At 37.1% G+C, this 21,665-nt stretch overlaps 1 protein-coding gene across 1 annotated transcript in view; it reads left to right on the top strand.

Annotated features, from left to right (window-relative positions):
* RASA1 (RAS p21 protein activator 1) overlaps window positions 1–21,665 on the top strand; it is a 67,764-nt gene that overhangs the window by 23,337 nt on the left and 22,762 nt on the right. The window contains exons 5-12 of the mRNA XM_080371766.1: window positions 1,232–1,349; window positions 2,373–2,404; window positions 4,010–4,062; window positions 4,767–4,917; window positions 11,371–11,449; window positions 14,340–14,460; window positions 16,407–16,563; window positions 18,906–18,993. Of these exons, the coding sequence (XP_080227892.1) occupies window positions 1,232–1,349; window positions 2,373–2,404; window positions 4,010–4,062; window positions 4,767–4,917; window positions 11,371–11,449; window positions 14,340–14,460; window positions 16,407–16,563; window positions 18,906–18,993 (799 nt within the window). The remainder of the gene's footprint in view (window positions 1–1,231; window positions 1,350–2,372; window positions 2,405–4,009; window positions 4,063–4,766; window positions 4,918–11,370; window positions 11,450–14,339; window positions 14,461–16,406; window positions 16,564–18,905; window positions 18,994–21,665) is intronic.

Raw genomic sequence — 21,665 nt, 5'->3', positions numbered from 1 at the left:
TCTGTCCACAAAATGGAACAAAAATGCTTCTCTCTTCCCCTCTTACTACCTCCTTTTTTGAAAGAGTCTGTATTGAACAAATGATACTTTTCAATTTGTAATACCTCTTACTTTTTAAGATTTTAAAAAATTACTGAGTTGATAGAATGGTTTGGGTTGGAAGGGACCCCAAAGATCACCTCGTTCCAACTCCCCTGCCATGGGCAGGAACACCTTCCACTAGACCAAGTTGCTCCAAGCCCCGTCCATATGTGTATGTATATATATGTGTGTATATATACACCATAATTTATAGTTCTTCGTGATAGAGCTGATGGAGGGAGCTCTTGCTGTATGTCACCCATTCTTAGGGTTTAGGTTCATTAGCAGCTGAATTTATTCTGTGTTTTCAATAATGGTTTGCTGTTTTTTGTCCTTTAATTCTTGCTGTTTGCTTTGTGCTTGAGTTAATGCCTTTTCTGTTAGTCTTGATACTTAAATGAGAGAAATGTCATAGAAATTTGCTGTGTAGCTTTGGACTCAAATAGTAGTTAATGACCTTCAATACTTTGTTACTATTTCCTGTACCCTCATACATCATCAGACTTGATTGAGAAGTCTTGCTGTGCTATAGTGAAAGGCTTTCATGTGACCTGAGTTTGGGATAACACTTTAAGGAGTAACTTCTACAAGCCTTCCAGAAAGCAAACTCCCTTAGACATGTTAATGCTTCTTATTTATGCTTTTCTTGTAGCAAATTGCATAGCTTCTCTGGTAACTGTTCTGTACTCTCTTTGTAACACTTGGCTTCATGTGTGAGAACATAAAGAATAGATAAGGCTTTCATTATATGAGATTAGTTTTCAATGAAAAGAGTATTATTTTCTTCTAGACTATTAATGGTATCTCTGGTTATTTTAATTGTGTTTAGTATTTGATCCCTCTTGAGAAAAGAACATTAGTATCTTTTAATATTGTTGTGGTGTTATTTTATATGTCCTTAGCACACTTCAAAGTTGACAGAAATGAACCCTGTGTTAGATGCTAAATGTAAATTAAAAGCATAAATACTTAGATAGTAGCTACTTAACTGAGGAAAATTACACATGATGTGCTTGTGTTATTCATACATTTTTCACAAACAGGTTTTCTCAAATATTTTGCAGCAATTTTACTTAAGAGTTCATTGTATTCATTAAACTTTGTATTACAATTGTATCCCTGATTTAAATCTTGCTGTAATCCTATTCAGTTTCCTTAAAGGAGACATGTTTATTGTCCATAATGAATTGGAAGATGGCTGGATGTGGGTTACAAACCTTCGGACAGATGAGCAAGGTCTTATTGTAGAAGACCTGGTAGAAGAAGTGGTAAGTAATTTTTATATTGTAATTTCTTAAATGAATAACATTTTGGGGGTAAAATAATATTGGAATAAACCAAAACTAATGACATTTAGTTGCCTGTTTTCTAGTTGTGTACTTTTCTAAACCTAGTAATTGGATCTCCTAATTTTGAAATAGTATAACAAACCTTTAAGCCTAATTCAGTATCAAAAAAAGTGCTTATTCACATATTGTCCAAAGAGAAGTACAAATGAATGGTACTCTAAACTTACTAGGCAGTTTCCTAAACTCAGCTGTCCTGGTGAAGAATCTGCTACGCATTTAATTTCATGTCTTTATATTTGCCATGAAACGTTCACAAACTGTACAGAATGTAATTTTGCCTTGTGGTAGATCTTTCTCTTAAGGATGAAGTGTAGGTTACGAATGTATTGATGAGTTAGTTATACCTACAAGGGCTTGTGTGGGCTCAGGAATCTAACGAGATGACCTGCAGATAATTCAGTTGTTTTAGGGGAACAGATGGTTTAATATACTTCAAAAGGAAAAAAAAAAAAAAAATTCAACAAGCTCAGCATTGTTTTGGAGTCCAGTATTACCAAATATTTTTGATAGCGTTTTCCTGCAGAGTACGTGTGTTTTGCTAATAGCAGTGTTACCTGCAGATGTTACCTACACATCCTCACAGATCTGTCAGGATGTCAGTGCTAAATTGAAGTGGCAGTACTAGACTGTTGAACTGTAGACTAATACATCAGTGATGAAGTTAACCCTAGGAAAACTGGGATTTTAAAAAGATTCTGCCTCTGAAGAAGGACTTGAAACATGGCAGAAGCGATCCTCTGAAATAACATATTTTGGCTGAATTTCCACTTAGTGAACAAAGAGGAAAACTTCTTTTTATAGAGCTGCAATAAACCCCTTAGTTCAAAAATGTCTCAGACTAATGTTTTTTCTACAGAAGGTCTTAACCCATGAAGTTTTATTTTTTTTTTTAAACTGAGCTGTACTCTTGTCATGCACTTAATATGTTAATTTTCTCATTAGGGAAGAGAAGAAGATCCACATGAAGGCAAAATGTAAGGATTTTTGTTTTGTTATTAAAAGCAATCATAACTGTTTGTATGGGGTTTCCCAGCTTTTGGGAAGGTGAACCAGAGAGATTTATTTTTTCATCTCAAGACTTTTTTACTGTACTAGCTGCTGAAGATGCATGGATAATTAACATGAAAGAGTCCTGTAATAGGAGGTATGCCTATTGTAATGGGTTTTGCAGTGTTGAAACCTTAGATGAGTGCCTGTATGATCATTTTCAGCCAAAATATGCACAATGGAGTATTTCTTGAAGATATTGTTTGCTTTCGAGGTAACCTTTTTTCAGATCTGCGCAACTCTAAATGCTGGAGAGAGAGCAAAGTACCATTACAAAACAGAGTGTGATAGAGCTTGTCTCTGTTAGCTTCATGTAAGAACTCCTAAGCTTTAAAGAGAAAACCAGAGGACTGCAAGATTTGTTCTGTTTGCTTAAATACTTAAGAATTTTAAAATATTGAATACCATTTAGAATCAATGTAGTGGTATGTCAAGCTGTTGATATGTTATTTTTAGTAGTAATGATGAGTGGCAAATGAAAGTTCCAAAAAATTTCTAGTAGCTTATTTCATCTGTCCTCTGTTTGCCGTATTTGCACCTGCTGCCTATTCTCTGTTGCCCAGTGTGTGGTGTCCAAGAGGCTGATGGGTGGAGAAGGTATTTCTTAATAGGAGAAAGAAAATCCCTGGTGTATTTGTTGTTTGTTTACTGTTTGGTAGTGTTCTGCTAGACAAACGGGATGCCTTCAAATGTAGGAATTTGTATTTATTCATTTGCAAAGTAGTTTGTAACAGATGCTTGGAGTTTTGATACTAGCTGTCCACAGTTATTTGTGCCACTTGAAAGGATCCTGGGGAGACTAGTGATTCCTTCGAACATCCCAGCAGCCAGAAATTGTACTCTAAAGGTAGTATAGAAAGAAAGTTAGAAGTAGAGCTCTTTTCTGATACATAAAAAGGCCATACTTTTTAGCTTTACTTTAAAGGTACAGAATAAGCTATTTAGTTGTAGCATGTCAAGCTGTTCTGTATATAGTCCTAAGTATCAGGCTGAGACTGGACAGAGGCTGCTGAACTTTTTTAGGACACTACTCTGACACAGGACTCTGGGAAGGAACAAGGTGTGAGATCAAAGCAGTTAGTATTCAATAGTCTAACAAAGCTAGGTTTTACTTCCACAGCAAAATTCAGTTTGAGTTTTTCCGTAGCATTTAACCTCCTTGTTTGAGCTTTGGATTTCATGATTCTAGTAAATTGCTGTAGGAGACTGACTTTAAATAATGCCTGTCAAATTATCTACCATTTAGACAATTTATTTTAATCTCTAAACACAGTTGTATTTGAACACCAACTCCAAGTGTTGGGACATTTTTATTGAAATTAATGTATTTGTATACCTGTTGATGTTAGGTTTTTCGTGCTGTTGGTGGAACAGAATCATTAAGTAGCATAATCATTGATTATCTCATCTATATGTATTAGGTCTTTTAAAATAAAGATCAATTCATAGGTGCCAGAGCCTTGGATGTCACCACAGCCAAAAAAGAGAGCTGGTAGTCTTGCTTTCTAATTTTTCTCTTCATCTTTGTTAAGATGGTTCCATGGGAAGATCTCCAAACAAGAGGCTTACAATTTGCTGATGACAGGTATTTGTATTTCTGATTGAAATACAGTGGTAATGAAATGGCACAAACTGATCCTATTCATATTGAACTGTGGCAAAACTTCCTTTTATGCGTGAACATACATGAGTGTCTTAATCTGACCAACCCCTATGGTTGTTACCTTGTTAGAATACTACATTGGAAGAAAATATGAGTATTGAGTATGTTCTCAAATACAGTCAATTTAATAATTTTTGGTTGAAGTAATTTTTAAATCAATGTGTAATAAATCATTTCAGTGATAGATATGTTCATCAAGATGCTGTGGAGAATATGCTTCTATATACCTAAAGGAAAATATAGTAACAAGCTTTTTTAGCCCTTTCATAGAACAAATATTTCTTTAAATGAAGATTTGTGACCCATATTGTTGAACAGCATACTTCAAATTCTAGAAAAGAAATTGTGAATTTTTGAAAATGTGTCAAACTTTTTTTTTTTTTTTTGTATGCTGTTGTAAAGAAGTGGCAAAGGTGTGGCTAGGTTGCCAGCTACAGCTAAACCATTTTGCATTAATTTCAGCAGTTCAGTACTAGTTTATCTAGTTTGAGATAACTGTTGGAACTTACCTTATAGACTTTGTATTTCTTCAAGTGTGCAATTCTTGCTAATTTATGTGGGAATAGATTTGATAAGGTCTTATATATAATGCTAAGAAAAGTAACGCTGTTATGGTATCTTTTCAGTTGGTCAGGTGTGCAGTTTTCTGGTGAGGCCTTCAGATAATACACCTGGTGATTATTCACTTTATTTTCGGACCAGTGAAAATATTCAGCGTTTTAAAATATGTCCAACATCAAACAATCAGTTTATGATGGGAGGCAGATACTATAATAGGTAAGTTTTAATGGTAGAAGGAATTGTGCATGTTTTATACATGCGAGAAGAATTTGTGTAACTTGCTTCTGTTAACTGTTTACTGCTATGATTTTAAGACTGTAGTTTTCTGAATGGTATACTAAACATTTTCCCAAAGTTGCTTAGTAGTTGTAACTGATCAAGTTCTTAAGGCTTGCAGAAGCCTAAGTGTGGCTTGTTGTCTTTGAAGTATTTGTTGTCCTTCAGCAAAGCAGTTTCTCCAGACTATTAATTGTGGATAGCATGGATCATATGGATCGATAAATTGTGGATCTGTAATTAAGAGAATGCTCTGTTGTCTTGGAAGCCACTATTTGTATTCTTGTCTATTTGAAAAGGGAAAATAAAAATGTTAATTTGATCTAAGGCATTCAGTAGGGTTTTCGAATAACAGAAATGGGTATTTACAAGAAAGAGGGAAAAATACCTTCAATGTTGGAAAAAGTCATTGAATTGCGTTGTAATGTGTGCATGATACTTGGGTCAGAAGTACAGATGGCTTCATTTAGAATGACCAAACCTGGGATGCATTTGTTCTGTGAGTTGTACAAAAATACAGTAACTTCTGCAAAAATAAAAAGAAATAGCAAGAGATATGTTTGCCCTTTTGTGGGAGAAGCTATCGACACGGCTTAATCCTTGATAATCTTGTTTTTAGAGTTGTTGTAGATGTAAGACTTCAGTTGTGAAAACTTGCCCCGTCTTTTAACGGAGGCCGTTGCCTGCCTCACAAAATAAGCACTTTTCCAAACTTGCTCACCTAGAACCAGGGCATTCTTCATCCCAATCGAAAATTTGTCTCACTTCCAGCTTGGCTTCTGAGTGGGTAGAGATCCAGCCGCTGGTGTGTCTGAGAAAATGTTGAGGTTTCCTAACTAAGACGTTCAGTGGACATTTTCATATGACTTCAAATGGACGATGGTGTGAGGTTAACAATTTGACCCTTATGAGGCTGTGCATATCCCACACTCAGGCTGCTTGGATAGCTGCTACATTAGTCAGTCTGGCCTCCTGACATCCTCATTGAAAACCAGGCTAGCTGCAGTGTCAGCCTTTCGTGAAGGTAAATGCCTTTTTGCCCACTCTCTAGTTACCTGGCTTATTAGGAGGATGGTAGGTTAGGAGCCCCCACTCTAGGTGATGTCAAATTAGTTAGGAAATTAGTGGAACTCTGATTATTCCTAAGTGGTTTTACAGCGTTATATAGTATACCTTCAGAAAGTTAATATAAAGTATGTTATTCAGATTATTTCAAAATACAGCGTTGGATTCACTTGAGGCATGTATGTATATAAATAACATTTATCTGAAGAGTGTGGTGTTAAATAGAAAACAAGATTGTAACTTTAAATAGCGCTAAGTTATGACAAATTGCTTTTAGATTTTTTTTATATATATATTTTGGTACCACTGTATGGTACCTGAGATCTTCCTCAGTGCGAAGGAGAATATGCATTTAAAATGAAGCTTTAAAAGGCTTCATTTTTGTTGCATGTTTTGGAGAGTTACTGTTATACTCCTAGGGTCACATGCAGTCCAACTTAGTATGTGCTGCAGGCTGGTAAACGTCCTAGAAGTTCAAACACATAATGAAGTATGTAACAGAAGATAAGGCCTGAAAATGAAGATGCAAACTGCCCAAATTCTGTATAAGATCTACTGCAGAGGACAGTAAGTGAGGAACAGGAGAGAGGGAATAATGACTTTGTGGGCTTTTTAATTCTTAATAAATAGTTCATTTAACGGGGACACTGTGAGAGAAAAATCTTTAAATATGTGAAGACTGATGTGGTTTAATTGTAAGGAATAATCAGAAGTAGCTGAAAAACAACAAACAGGGCACTGAATCCGTCACAGACAGAAAACAGAAGTTCATGCAAGATAATGAAACTATTTATAAGCATTTTTTGGTGGCAGAGTTTTGTCTTTGTGGCTTCTCTAAAAATGAAGTGTTTGCCTTTGAGGTGAAAATTTCAGATTTAAGAAGTGCTGCTTCTTGTTTAAACATGTTTATTTGACAGTTTCTATTAACTGTAAGCTTTTTTTATATTAAGCTGTTTCCATAAATGTTCTCAAGGTATTTCCTTTGATATCTGTTGCTAGAATTAGGCTGGATCTTTAAAATTATTGTCCTTTGTAGTACAAAGTAGTATTTTTAATATTTTTCTACAGTTTTTACAATTGTAATTGGGGTAGAAGATAAAATGAAAGCAATCTGCTCTTTGGTTGCAGAGTATTGATTACAGTTACAGTGTCAATAAATTGTAGACCAAGTTTTTCCATAGAAAGAAAGAAGGTGAAGAATAGTAAAGGAACAAAAAATGGAGGAAGTTTGGTTTATTTTGCCAACATTTTGAATACTCAGAAATGGGACTGGAATCACAATAACCTCTACAAGCAACAGTATGTCTGCATGTATTGCAGAAGAGTTTATTCTCGGTGATCATGGGCAAGGAGGTCCTGGGTACAACTCAGGAATCTCATATTCTATGTCGTGTAGGATGACTTATTTTTTCCACCAGACCTGTTCCTTTTGCATGTGCTTCCACCACTCTGTATGTAAATTACTTTAAAACTTTTGTTGATGGGTATGACCAACAGGCTGAGTTTGAAGTGTGTCATATTTTATTTCATTCTTTTGTATCAGCTCTGCAAGGCAACTTACCTCTAGTCTTATAGCTGTCCACTCGAGGGTCCAAATATATAGTACCTGTATTGCACACATATTGGAGGAATTATTTTGACTATTGAAGGAGTATTTTCCCATGGACTTCAGTGAAGCATTTAACTTCCGTGATCTTTGTTTATTCTGTGGGTAACAAATTACTCCATTAATCACCTTTCTGCATTTTAATGGAAAAATTTGCGAAACTTTCTTGGTGGCTGTATGAAGTCTGGTTGGGGTGGAGTTTTGTTTTATTTACAGCAGCCAGTATGGTGCCATGATTCAGATTTACAGCTAAAACAGTGTCAATAACACAGCATTTGTTATTGACACAAGAGCATTTGGCTTTTGCAGAGAGGTGTTTGCACAGTGCTGCCTGCACAGTGTTGAGGATTTCCCTGTTTTCCAGAGAACCAAACTGACCAAAGAGACATGCTCAGCAATAAAAACTGGAGGGGGATGTTTTGTCTTCCAAGGTGGCTCTCAGTGAGATGGTCTCAGTCTCCTGTGAGAGGTGGTAACTGATTGCTTTTGCATCAGTGGTGTGCTACCTAGCCCCTGCCCTTCACTTATTAAATTGTCATTACCTTGGCCCATGAGTTTTGTCATATTTGCTTTTACTATTTTCTCCCCTGTCCTAAGGGCAGAGGATGAGTAAACACTGCAGGGTGTTTAGCTGCTCTGTGATCACCCCTCCATAGGCCTTTCCACAACCCCCTCTTCCTCCCCCTTTTCTTGAGCTGTTACTGTTGAGCATGACATCATGCGGCAGGGAATATCCCTTTGGCCAGTTCAGGCCAGCTGTCTTGCCACGTCTGCTCCCGGCTCCTTGCCCACCCATGTCCTGCTTGCAGGGTGGCTGCTGGGGAAGCAGAGTGGGGAAGAAGGAAAGCCTTAACACTGCAAGTATGGCTCAGCCGCAGACAAAATAGTGGTGTGCTGCTGATGCAGAGTTTCAGTCACACATCTAAAATGTAGCACTGCATGGGCTGCTGTGAAGGAAATCAACTCTGTCCCAGGCAGACCTTGTATAGTCGTGATTTCAGTAACTGTGTCATGGGATTTCAGTCCAGAGGTGTGCACTTGGCTTTTACTATGAGGGTGATTGAACACTGGAACAGGTTACCCAGGAAGGTATGGCGTCTCCATCCTTGGAGGTGCTCAGGATGTGGCTGATGAAGGGCCAGAGCAACCAGCCATTTTTGACCCTGCTTTGAGCTGAGGGCTCGGACTAGGTGGTCTCCAGAAGTGTCCTCTGTGCTCAACCGTTCTGTGAATAACTTCTGTATGTTCTCACGGGGTTTTTCTGTAAGATAGCATTTATTAACGTTTCAGTTCTGACTTTAAAACATGATAGGAAAAGCATACCAGTCCATTCTTCTTTTCTTTTCTCTATCTCCCGCCTTTCCAAAAGTCAGCTTACATAACAGGTAGCATTCAAAAAGCCCTGTAAATCGAGGGGTTCTACTTTATTTCTAGTGATTCTGTGTCAAAGGAGAGGATAAGAAACCTTGGCCCAATAGTTTATGGAATCAACAAGCTTTCACATTATCTTGAAATTGAGAGACAGCACAATTTGAAAAAGTTGCTAGGCAGTTGGAAGATAATTTTGTTTCAACCGGTAGATGGGCCAAACAACATGGGTTTAATGTTAATTCTTTATCTTCGTATTTTAACAGTATATAGAATGATGTTGCTTAGTTCTGCCTTCCGGATTCTTTGTTATTTGAATTATCAGCTGTTGGAATAACTCTTGATTCACTCTTCAGCTGTTAAAAAAAAAAAAAATTATACTGCTCATTGTGGTGAGATCCTTTTAAAATTATCCAAGTAGCTGAGACCTGAGGAACTTAACAAGCCCCGTGCTAAGCATTTTTAAATTACTGAAGTGAATGTAATGTAGTATTGAGATACATCTTTATTTCCATATATCAAACAGCTTAACTTTTTTTTTAACATACATTCCTTGATGCATTTTGTGTAAGCAGGATTTTTGTTGCTGTCAGACATTGAAGGCGGCTATGATTCATTTTCCTGTCCCCTAGATAAGCTTTGTGGTCAGTCTGTTTCATCCTTGATGTTAGATAGCTATGCATGTTAGATAACCGATGATTTGCAGATTCACATTCTGTAGTTTACTTGTCTGGATATACCTTGTGTCTTCCATTTTGCAACATTCAGTTTGTTTAGGCATTTGAGCTGAGGTAGTGGTAAGGCAGTATATTCAAGTGACCATCCGAATTGAGTTCACTTGTGGGAAGAGAGGGCTGCACAGCCAAGCCCCCAGTTGCTTCATCAAGGCATAAAGTCCTAGCCTACCAGGCCAGGGACTCTTAACTACAAAACAAGTTTTCAGATACAACTGAGTTTATTCTTCAATCTGTTTTACAAAATTGTAAGAAACTAGGCAACTGCTCCTTATATTGAGGAACTAGCTTCTGCTGGCATTTTTAGTCAGTGAAGGAGGAGAGGAGACATCAACAGTCAAAGTATTCTTGATTTGATGAGTGAGAAAAATTATATAATGCTGTTTTACTTATTACAAGATGTTGGCAGTAGCTATTCAACATGCAGAATGGAATGACTGAGTCATTGTTTTCTGTAGCGTGGCAAAGTTTAAATTTTTATGCAGAAGACGGCATATGCAGATTGCATCTCTGTAAAAATTGAAATAAATATTTGATTTATGTAGTACCAAAAGAGAACATGTTATTCTACATATCTGAAAAACAAAGATGGTTGTGGAAAGATCAATTATTTCCTTATGCATACATGAGTTCATAGCTTTTAGAATGAGAGAGAGAAAGGTGAACAAAGGTGTCTTGCTATGGCTTTATTTGTAGGGTTTTGAAACTGTTTTTACAGTGTTAGATGTTTTTCCTGTGTTGGACACAACTGTATCCAATTGTAAGGTCAAAGATTTCATTGCTGTATGCCTTGTTGATTATCTGTACACACACAGATAACTGTGCATGAAGTGAGAAGATAAGCTCAGTATATTTTTGTTTTCTACTAAAGTAGTTCTTTTTTTTTAGGTGGATATTTTGCATACAAATGATTAATTTCTGTTGATGTTTGTTTTGATGTTCTTTATTAGTGTAAATTTTCGTACCTGCAAAGATAAGTCAGAGCAACTCTAATGCCTCGAATTTCAGCTTCAATCTGTCACTACTATCTCTCCTGAGCCTTCCAAACACAGTTATATTTTGAATCTGGTGATCTGAATGAATGCTCCCCTGTAGAGTGCTACTGTTTGAGTGTTTAATTTAACAGGCTAGCTCAGTGATTTCTAAGTATAATCTGTATAAGCTCTTCTGCAAACCTTTTCTGTTTTCTGTTCCTGTCCTCCTAGAAGTAAATTGCTCCACACATGTGGTGTCTCTCCCATTCTCCTTCCCTAGTTACTCTAGGACTTTGGAAGTTATTACCAATGAAATAGCAATTTTCAGCCTGGTTGGAGAGCTGGTAATGCACATGTGCTACTTGAATGTGGAAAAAGCGGTGTCCTCATCTGGCATTTTAAGTAACTAATTAAAATATTTTGTGGAGTTTAGAGTTAATACATTCTGAATACAGTTTTGTGAACTTTCTTGACTTCAGTGTATTAGTAAATTCTCATTGCTACAAATTGGATTATGATGTTTAACACTTGATTTTATTAAAACTTTGTGAGAAAGTTTTCTGTGGTTGTATGAAAAAGCAGATTCTCAAACAGAGGAAAAACTAACCTGTTTAACGTTTGAATCCTCTTTTTCTTATTGGAACAGTATCGCTGACATCATTGAGCACTATAGAAAAGAACAGATTGTTGAAGGATATTACCTTAAAGATCCTGTTCCAATGCAGGTAAGATTTCTTCTCTGAGCATTTGTGGTTGAAGACACAGACCTAATCATCATCAAATCAATTTAGGAATGAATTACCGCAGAGATGCCAACGGTAGTTAAACTGCATCATCTCCAATTTTAATGTTTTCATCTTGTTTCTTTTGTTTTATCCTCAAATGCATTCAGTTACCAAGGGTTGGCTTATAGTCAAACAGTAAATGTGGTAAGCCCCGTCTGTCCTCTGGGGGTGTTCCTCGTCTGCTGTGTGCCCCTAGCTTTGGTCCCATGCACAACCATGCTGTGCCTTAGTTCCATTTTAGGAGGAACCAGTCTGCCCTCCTGTCTTCTCTTTCTGCGCTTTTTCTGCTGCCAGAGGAAACCTGTATGCACAGAAAAGCTTCAGGGCTGATCGCAGGGCTTGTTCTGGAGTGGTCTTCCTTCATAGCAGAAGCTCATCCTATGAGACCACCAGTAATAAGCACACCACATCATCCACCTTTGCATAAACTTATAGCATATATAAACATAAAGCATTCATGTATATTTGGATCCCCCTCTGTTCCCAAACTTTATTGTTTCAATGGTTAGAAATTTGCCCTTATTTTCCTCCTTAACAGTGTTACGGTCAATTCATACTCCTTTGTGAGATCTGTGGTGTTAATACAAGAACATTTCTTGTATTCTCCCTTCGTCAGCTCACTGAGCTAAGCATACCAAAGCTGATTCTGTCCCTTTGTAATGTTCTCAAGCTGCCACCAACTTTCATGTGAGCTTGCCTTTCTTGAATGTGGTGGACCAGGTCAGAGTGTAAAGTACCATGGCATGGGTAATTCCCTTTGTCTCTGGAAAATACTTGACAGAAATATCCTAGAATAGGTGTCATTTTCTGTGGTGGGTTGACCCTGGTGAGCAGCAAAAGACCCACATCTTTGGTTGCTCATCCCATCTCCTGCAGGATGTGGACAAGAGCAAAAAAACCCTCCTGGGTTTTTAAGTTTAATAAGCAAAGGAAAGAGTAATGGAGGTGATGCAAAAGCAGTCACTCACTACCTCCCACAAGCAGGCTGATGCCCAGCCAGTCTTTGAGCAGTGGTCGCCTAGGAAGGCACCCTTCCCCACCCAGTTTTATTGGTGATAATGATGGTTACATGATGTGGCAGGGAATATCCCTTTGATCGGTTGGTGTCAGCTGTCCCAGCTGTGCCTGCTGCCAGCATCTTGTCCACCCAAGCCATCTTGCAGAGGAGGGGGCAGAGGGGGAAGTGGAGAAGGTCTTGAGGCTGTGCAAGCACTGATCAGCAAAAGCAAAACCACCGGTGTGTTACCAAGGCTGTTTTAGTCACAAAACCAAAACACAGTACTACAGGGGTATTGTCATAGCCACATTACACCATAGCTCAGTCCTCCTGCGAATGAATGAGCTGTTCAAGTTTCTCATTTTCTGTTCTCTGTAAGTGTCAACAGGTGTAACTTACGTTGTACTGGTAGACTTATACCTTGTTACTCTGATCTTTCCTGTACTGCTAATTGTGTTGTGTCATCAGTGCTTCCCAGTTGTTTGCTGCTAATAACTCGCGCTCTGTAATGTGGTTGGGTCAAAAAGCAAATACAAATCCTGAAACTGCACCTTGAAAATCTTCACTATAACTTTCCTTTTGCTCCATCATTCCTCTTGAATTATGGCAGTAATTGTCCTCATTTTAGGTTTTTGCAATGCACTTACAGTTCCTGTAGTAGTAATCTTCTCTGCATTGACTAATTTTCCATGTGAGACTACTTCAGATTCTTTTAAATTATTCACATATATTTGGAAGTATCTTTGCTTAAAGATTTAGTGGTCAGTGGTGCAATTTTTGTTCAGCTTTGTGTTACTTCCTTTCCACATACTACCATGCTCTATGTTTTTGAGGGAAAAGAAATTCAGAAGCCTTGAATAATTTTAGGGTCAGTCTGATTGACTTCCTGGGTCTAATACAAAATTTACTATACAATAATTGTCACTAGAGCTGTTGTTTTGGGCACTGTTCCTCGCATAGCTATGTTATGGCGATTATCTTGAACTCGTAAACATCTGGGTGTTGCTTCCATTGTAGATCCTGTAATTCCTGTTAGTTTTACTGAAGTATTTTTCATCTTGCTTTTTTCATGATGTTCAAAATCATAATTCTTGTAGATACATGGGCAGCAAAAAAATATTTAGTGTGAGCCAGTTCATATGTCGCTTTTCATCTCTGTTCTCATTGTTCGACAGTCTTGCTTTTCGTATTTTCTTACGGCTAAAGAACTTTTGCTGATCAGCTTACTCAGTAAGGTCAAACTTGGCTTGTTTTTTGGCCATGCTCATTTGTTTTTTGCATTTCCAGTTCCTACAATTTTGTGTGAATTTATCCTTTTTCTCTTTCCTGTTTCTGGTTTCTTCTCTGGTTTTGAGTTCTACTCAGGACATGTGAGTTCTAATGAGATTAATGAGGGACTGTGCAACTTTGACTGAGTCAGTGTTAATTGTGATCTGCACTGTTCTTGTTGCTTCAGAGCTTATCCATGATTACTTATCCCAAAAGCTTTGGTAGAAGACAGTTAGAAGCTAGATCTGTAAAGACTTGCATAAATTTAACAGAAATCACGTTGAAAGATGCTGCTTTTTATTTAATATGAAAAAGACACAATGTTACTTTGTAGAAGTTGGTCTGTATTGAAATCTTTTTTCTGCTATCATAATTCTGGAAATAGGAAAATAGTTACATTTCTATATTATATGAAAAATAATGTTGCTTTATTAACATGCATGAGAGAACAAGAGTAGTGACTTGGTGGCAATCAATATGATGATCATAGATGCAGCTTCATAGTATGTAATTTTTAATGGCAATTTCTGAGCTTAAAATATGTTTTTCTTATTTATTTACCAGCACCAAGAACAAGTGCTTAATGATACACTGGATGGAAAGGAAATCTACAATACAATTCGTCGGAAAACAAAGGATGCTTTTTATAAAAATATTGTCAAAAAAGGTTATCTTCTGAAAAAAAGTGAGTTATGTTTACTTTTATGACATCTTTTTAAAAATAATAATAAATCAACTATTGAACATAGCATCATAGAATATGTGATGTTGGAAGGGATACATAAGGCTCCTTGGGTCCAACTTGTGCTCCTTGCAGGACTAACTAAACCATATGACAAAGCGTGTCATCCAGCAGCTCCTTAAACTCTGACAGGGTTGGTGCTGTGACCACCTCCCTGGGGAGACTCTTCCAGTGGCCAACTGCCTTTCCTTAACACCCAGCCTGAACTTCCTCTAACGCAGCTTCATTCCGTTTCCTCCTGTCCTGTTGCTGGTCACCAGGGAGAGATCATCAGTAGTTTCTGCCCCACTGCCCGCCTTGAGGAAGGTGTAGATTTTGATGAGGTCATCCCTCAGCCTTCTCCAAGCTGAACATGCATACTTAGCGAGTTTAGTATAGTAATAGTACTAGAAAGGACAGAATTGAAGGATCTAAAAAGTGTGTGAAGAGTATGAAAGATGTCTTTCCTTAAGTAGTAGATGTATAGAACAACATAATATGTAAAATTACATGCAGTGTGAAAATGTTGATTGGCAGTTGTTCTGAAAAAAATCAGAGTATGGCCCAAAACTAGGCATCCTTGTCAAAGGTAGCATTCAACCTCATTAAATGAAGTATGTGTTCGTAAAAAGTGTTTCTATTTAATATGGAACTCATTAAATTCTAGCTGAACAGAGTAGGTTAGAGAGAACTAGAATAATAAATCCGCGTTCACTGACTGCTTGACTCATCTCAATATAACCCTAAGGAATTGTCATTGAATAAGTCTTCAAAGTTCTGAGGAAGCAGAAAAACTTTCAATAATAAAATTTCTGCAAATGACAGAGACCATATTAGAAGCATAAGATACAGATTGTAATCTGGATAGTGACCAAAAGAGAGAAGGAAGATTTGTTTTTTACATATAGCCAAATACAAAAGAGACATTAAAAAAACCTAAACCACCCAAAACTGTAGACCCTCTGAACAGAACAGGGCAAGTATCCCTTCTATTGAGAAGTCAAATTCTGAAAGAAGGTGTAGAGTGAGGAATCAAATGAGAATGAATTGAAAACCTTTAGCTAGAAGAGACAATGAGATACTTTAAATGTGCAGGCTGGAGTACTGAGTAGGTGCAGAGAGATGCATGTAGCTGCATACGGGAAAAATGCAGTAAAATGACTCTTCCGTCTAGGGGTCAGAGTGTAAGAAGTGGATGTTACATTTGTCTCTTCAAAACAGTACTCATTTATTGAGGCCCATGGTGGATTTAAGATTATCAAAGTACAAAATTAAGGCTGAAAGCTTTTTCTAAATGCATTAATTAGTTGCAGAAAGTTCCTAATCCATTGTAGTTCAGAGAACATTTTCTCTGGAACAAGTGGAACCACTTAGATTCTTAGACATGGTTGTGTTTGGCGCATGGCTGTGGTTGAAGTTTGCATATAACTTAATCCCATTTCTGTTCTTCAGCCATGCTGTTTTAAGATACTGTATGCAATCTGTTAAACATTGGTCAGAGTTTAGGATTAACTTTCTTATCTCAAGAATCTAATTTTTACTTAAAATCGTAATAAACGGGATCCACAGCATCGTTATTTGCAAACTGTCTAGATACTATCTTAAAACTGTCAGGAACTCACTGTCCAGGCAGCTCATGTGCACTTGCTTAGTCCTGTTGAAATCTGTGAAAATGTTTAGAGAACGTTTTGCAACTCTACCTGTATCTGTGAAGAGGGTCTGATTTTAGCCACATGTTGCATAAAATTGAGTGTGTGTACTGATATTATAACGTAGGTGTGAATACTTGTACATGGTAGTTCTGTTTGCAATTTCACAAAAACTTGACTGCCCTCTTTTGTTTTCTTCATTTACAAAATTTACACTTTCTTTTAAACAGTATTGTAACTTTTTGCTTGACTCTTCTACAGGTAAAGGAAAGAGATGGAAAAACTTGTACTTTATATTAGAGGGAAACGATGCCCAGCTTATTTATTTTGAAAGTGAAAAACGAGCCACAAAACCCAAAGGACTAATAGACCTTAGTGTGTGTTCCGTCTACGGAGTACATGACAGTTTGTTTGGCAGGTAGGACACTGGCTTTTAATTCTCATACGTGCAGCAGGAATGTTGACTGCTGGTTTGAGACATGTGCAAGACACCGGCAATATGTCACTAGTGAATGCCCGGCTTGCATTGTGGCTCTTGGTTCATACCAAGAGTCTGTAGTTGGTGTGAGTCGCAAGAAGCATATTTAGACAGATGTAGCTGATGAATAGTAATCTGTTTAGCCATGGCAACTCGATTGCTAGCAACTGTACATAGCTTGCAGTCAGAAATTTTAGACTGTAGTATCAAAGTTTTATTGTGAAATAGGAACGGATGATGGTTTGAGCTTTTTTGCATTGTCATTCTTGAATATTCAGTGCATTAATTGTTCCATCTTTCGTTTTACAGGTATTAGAGATTATGAACTGAGGGGCTTAATCCTTTTGAACCAAGGATTGGCAAGATAAAGAATTTTGTCAATTCCAAAAGATGTACTTTCTTTTGTTAGGGATTTGAAAAATAACTTGGTTAGATGGAGTCTGTAAATGCTTTTCTGTTTAAGAACAAGTACCTTTGTTAGATGAGACCAACTTAGTAGTAAACTAGTTCATATGAGTTAACATCCTCAGAAATTGGTTTTGCACAGTTGCTGTATTCAGAGAATTTTCACATCAAATCTCATTTACTGTAATATTTTGATGTTCAAAATATGCCAGCTGGAAGGGACGCAGTTATCAGCAAATTATTTGAGAATCAGAAGTCTTTCAGGTATTACTGGTAATTAACATGAAAAGAGTTTACATGTTTGTTCATTGGTAGTTAAAAAAAACAACCTCCACTGTCCTGTATTGTAATGTCTTATAGAAGAAATAAGTACACATGCTTATTATGTTAGTGAATTGAATTGAAGTTGCAGTTATCTCATGGATCTTAATATTTATTAAAAAATTACAGATAGTCCACTTTTTATGAAAAAAATTCAAGACAAATGCTTAACATTACTGGCATTTCTTAAGCTGCAAAGATGGATGCTTTTGTTTGATCTGTGGGATTTTTTTAATAATTTTGAAATAATCAGTTAAACTAATAGAATGAGGAGCATAGATAGAGTACTGGAACAGCAATGAAAAAAATTACTGGAATATTCCTTATGTAAGTTGGCAATTATGCAGGAAGTTTAGTGTATATTGTAAACAAGGAACATTTTGATTAACAGCGACTAGAAACAGCTTTTAAATACACTGTGCTGTGAGTTAGTGTAGTTGGACAGTAAGTGGGTACTAAAGGTGGGTAGGAGGACTTGCGTGGTTGCACAGCTTCGGAAGCTGTTACTGAAGAACTGTAGCTGAGACAGTTCCTCCTGCATTTTAATTAGCTGGTAAAAACTACCTTTCTCAGAAGTACAGTGAAGTCTGTAGCTTTGCATGGTTCTTTGGTGGCAATGATTTAATTAGCCCCAGACCTGGCTACTTCCTGCTTTCCCCCACCCTTCTGCGGCACGGCCACAGAGTGCCGTGTCAGCATTTCTCCAGGCAGTGAAATAGATGGGGGAACTGAAGACTGAAACTCCTTTGCAAATGAAGTACGATCTTTCACATGGTGCTGGTTTTGGGACAGCGAAACTTCCTTGAGCACAGTGTTGGAAAGTCATGAGTAAAGCGTGCACTTTAAATAGCTTGTAATTTAACATAGCAAAATATTTTTTTTTTGTTGACTTCTTGGCAAATGAGTGAAGGTACACAAAATGGCAAAGACACAATAATTGTATTTAAGGCTCTAGAAGTTTGTGTCACATACATTCAGTGATTACTATGTGATCCAGTACACATTTTATTAGTCGCAAGAGCCATGGGAAATGTTCAGATAGGGGATTCCTTATGTTAATATTGTTTCCTGAAAGAACAAATCCTTAATGTATGATTAATTGCTTGGGAACTAATGCTGAACCTCTGCTGCTTCTAAAGTCTCTAGGACTGGTCCTCATTGACAAGTCTGCCGTTACCAGATAGCTCTTTTGCCATGACTGTAAGTCAGCATACATGCCTATTCAGGTACAGACCATTCTAAAAGTTTATCAGTATTCTGAAATGAACTAGCTGGAGCGAAGTGTGGTTTTCTTCAAATGATGTAATACATTCAACCCAAAATGCAGTTTTGAAGGACCTGAGAAATCTAGTTGGGAGTTCTTCCTCTTTCCGTGTCTGATGATGCTACATGTATACAAACAAAAATTGATGCAATGTTCAATGCTCGTGAAAGACAAACAGCAGAAATGCAAGTCCAGTGTAAACTTTGTTTTGGCACAGATCAATGAGTGAAGGTGTCCGTTAATATTACAAAGGTTAATTAAACTGACGTTTTCTGTTTTGTTTATTTTTAAGGCCAAACTGTTTTCAGATAGTAGTTCAGCACTTTAGTGAAGAGCATTACATCTTTTACTTTGCAGGCGAAACTCCAGAACAAGCACAGGTGAGAGCTTTTGTTGGTAAATATAATGTAAGAAGTAGTTTCTTGTCTTGTGATGTTTAATGATACTACCCTTCTGAAACGGGAAGCAAGTGTGTCACAAATAGTGGCTATCTCTACATTAGCAGGTGTTATAATGAAGTAGTAGCAGATCTCTAAGGGGAACGCAGATCCTGTGTTAACTGCACTTGGATGTTCTTTGGACGAGTTCCAGGCAGGTCCCATGGACTGAACATCTATTATTTTCCATTATATGTTTCTGGAGAACTTTTTTTTTTTTTTTTTGACCTAGTTCAATTCAGAAGAATAATTTACTCTCCAGGACTTTTCCATGTTATAAACCAGAGCATGGTAAGTGGGAGTTTTCCTTTAAAGGCATATTCCTGGTATGAACGAAGATGCTAATGCACGTGTGTGTGCCCAGTGACCAAAATGTATTGAACTGCCTTTTGCAGTTATTTGTACTGTCCATAAATTTGTGGTTGTTCATAGTCTTGCGCTCTGATCGTACATGAAAAGTAAGGTTTTCTCTTTTTAGTTGGTACCCTTTAGTTACTAGATCTGTAGTGGTTATGTTTGCTGATTGAGAATGGTAGGAGAGGAGCCTAAACTCTGAAATTCATTCACTGGCAGGAGAGCATATCATATAAAAAATGTCCTTATTTATTAAGTTTACAGCTCTGGAAGTCCACAGCTCTGAGATATACCAGTTGTATCAGAAGTTTTGCATTTGATTTCATTTGAATGGAATTAAAGCTGTTTAGAGCACTCATAACAGACTGCTATTCACCAGAGCATGAAGGCTGTATAAATTTGGTATTCTGTTTGTGCTGTATGTAAAGGAAACCACAGATTTTCCTGTTAAATTAATACAGATTTATTAGAGTTGCTGAGATGATATCAGAGTGATGTAGTAGCATTTGTCACACAACTTTTAATGTACCGCCTTTGAGAAGCAGTGTGCTGAATAGTAATTGAGAATTATATGTTAATTTCCACATTTACTACTTCCTGTACATTAATTTTTGTCACATCTGCAATATCTTTTGTGTTCTACAAATTAAAAGAATTAAGAGTGTGTAGAAGACAATATCCTGGCTTGTTCCCTGAACATTTGGTATAATCTGCTTTTGGTTTTGATCTGCTTAACAGGCTGTTCACTGTGTTTATACAGAATACAGGGTGATTGGTTTTGTTGGTTTGGGGGTTTTTGGTTTTTTTTTTTTTTTTTTTGGAGTATGGTTTTGGCCCAGGAAAGTTTATAGATATTTCTCTTTTGAGAAAGTTCCGCTTTCTTTACTCTGTAACATTTCGTAAAATAATAATTTTCTTTTTATATGAATACCCTCTTATAACGTGGTACATAAATACCAAAGCAGCGCCATCCTGCTGTTGTCTTTATGGTTTGTACCAAACAAAAGCAAATATAAAATGTAGCCTTACGTGCTTGTGTCACTGTGCTTACTGTGACACATTGCTCATTCTTGCTGCTGTAAGCTCTGGCATTTAAGGGGAAAGGTTTTCCTGCTATGAGTATAGAGGCGTATTTAGCATCCAGGAAATATTTTTGTTAGAGTGTTTAGGAGGCATTTGTTTCTTTGATAGCTACTCCTGAGAATAAGGAAACAAGCTGTTGAAACTTAGTGATGCATAGTTGAAAGCTTTTCCTTCTGTGGAAGGTTTTGAAAACTGAAACCCGAGCTGCAAAGTAGTCTAGCTGAAAATAGCTGCAGTACCTGTTCCTGTAATTTTTAAATGTGGAGGATACTGTGAAGGGTAAGATGGAAACAGTGTTGTGGTTTTTCTAATGACATTGTTAAACTTTATTTTGAGAATAATAACAGATCTTTGAGATACAGATATATGAAGACTGTTGGTCAAAACCTGAATTTTGCGCTTTGCAAGAGCTACACAAAATTCAGTGGTTGGGAGACAAAAACTAGAGCATGCGGCTATAACATGTCTTAAGCCTCGCAAAGGCCCTTTGCAAAGTTCCTCTGTTAGCAACTGTCTCATGCTTCAGTGACTTTTTCAGAAGTGGCGTGGGGAGTTGGCCTCTTAGCAGCATATTTGTTTTTTAAAAAAATACACACAAGGTTCTACAGTCACTTTGGTGTTAGACAACCTGCTTGTTTCCTTGATAATAATGGAATCTATCCATCCACTCTGCCGTATGCATTTGTGAGCAGACGAAGTGGGGAGTGTCGGATATATGCTGTATTTCTCTGTTTATGTTTTAGTTTTTGTTTGAGGTGTGCATAATATTGTGACTGTGGTGCAGAAGTACTGGAGAGAATCATCACAACAGTTTGGCTTGTAAACTGCGATTTTGTCAGAAGCAAACAAGTTTTGCTTCGTTTTATATACCATTTGTAATTTCATGTAATATTACTAGGCTGGAAAATTGGTAAAGGTCACACTGCATATCCATTAGTAATGCTTGTTGTTTCTAAAGGAGAAAATTATCCAGATTTGTAAATCCTTTATTAGGTTTTTGCACAGTAAAGTAAGAACTTTGCTTTAATATTCAAACTTGCATACTTTGGAATTACAGAAAACTTAAGTTTTGCCAAGGTAGAGTCAAAACTTCAGATACTCTTTTTTAGATATGTCTCTTCCACTGAAAGATGCTGTATCTGACTTTGTATTGTTACACTGTTGTGTGTCCTTCTCTC

This window comes from Falco punctatus (assembly GCF_963210335.1).
Source record: "Falco punctatus genome assembly, chromosome: Z".
Lineage (NCBI taxonomy): Eukaryota > Metazoa > Chordata > Aves > Falconiformes > Falconidae > Falco > Falco punctatus.
Note: the sequence above shows the minus strand (reverse complement) of the source record. Positions and strands in the feature narration are given on the sequence as shown.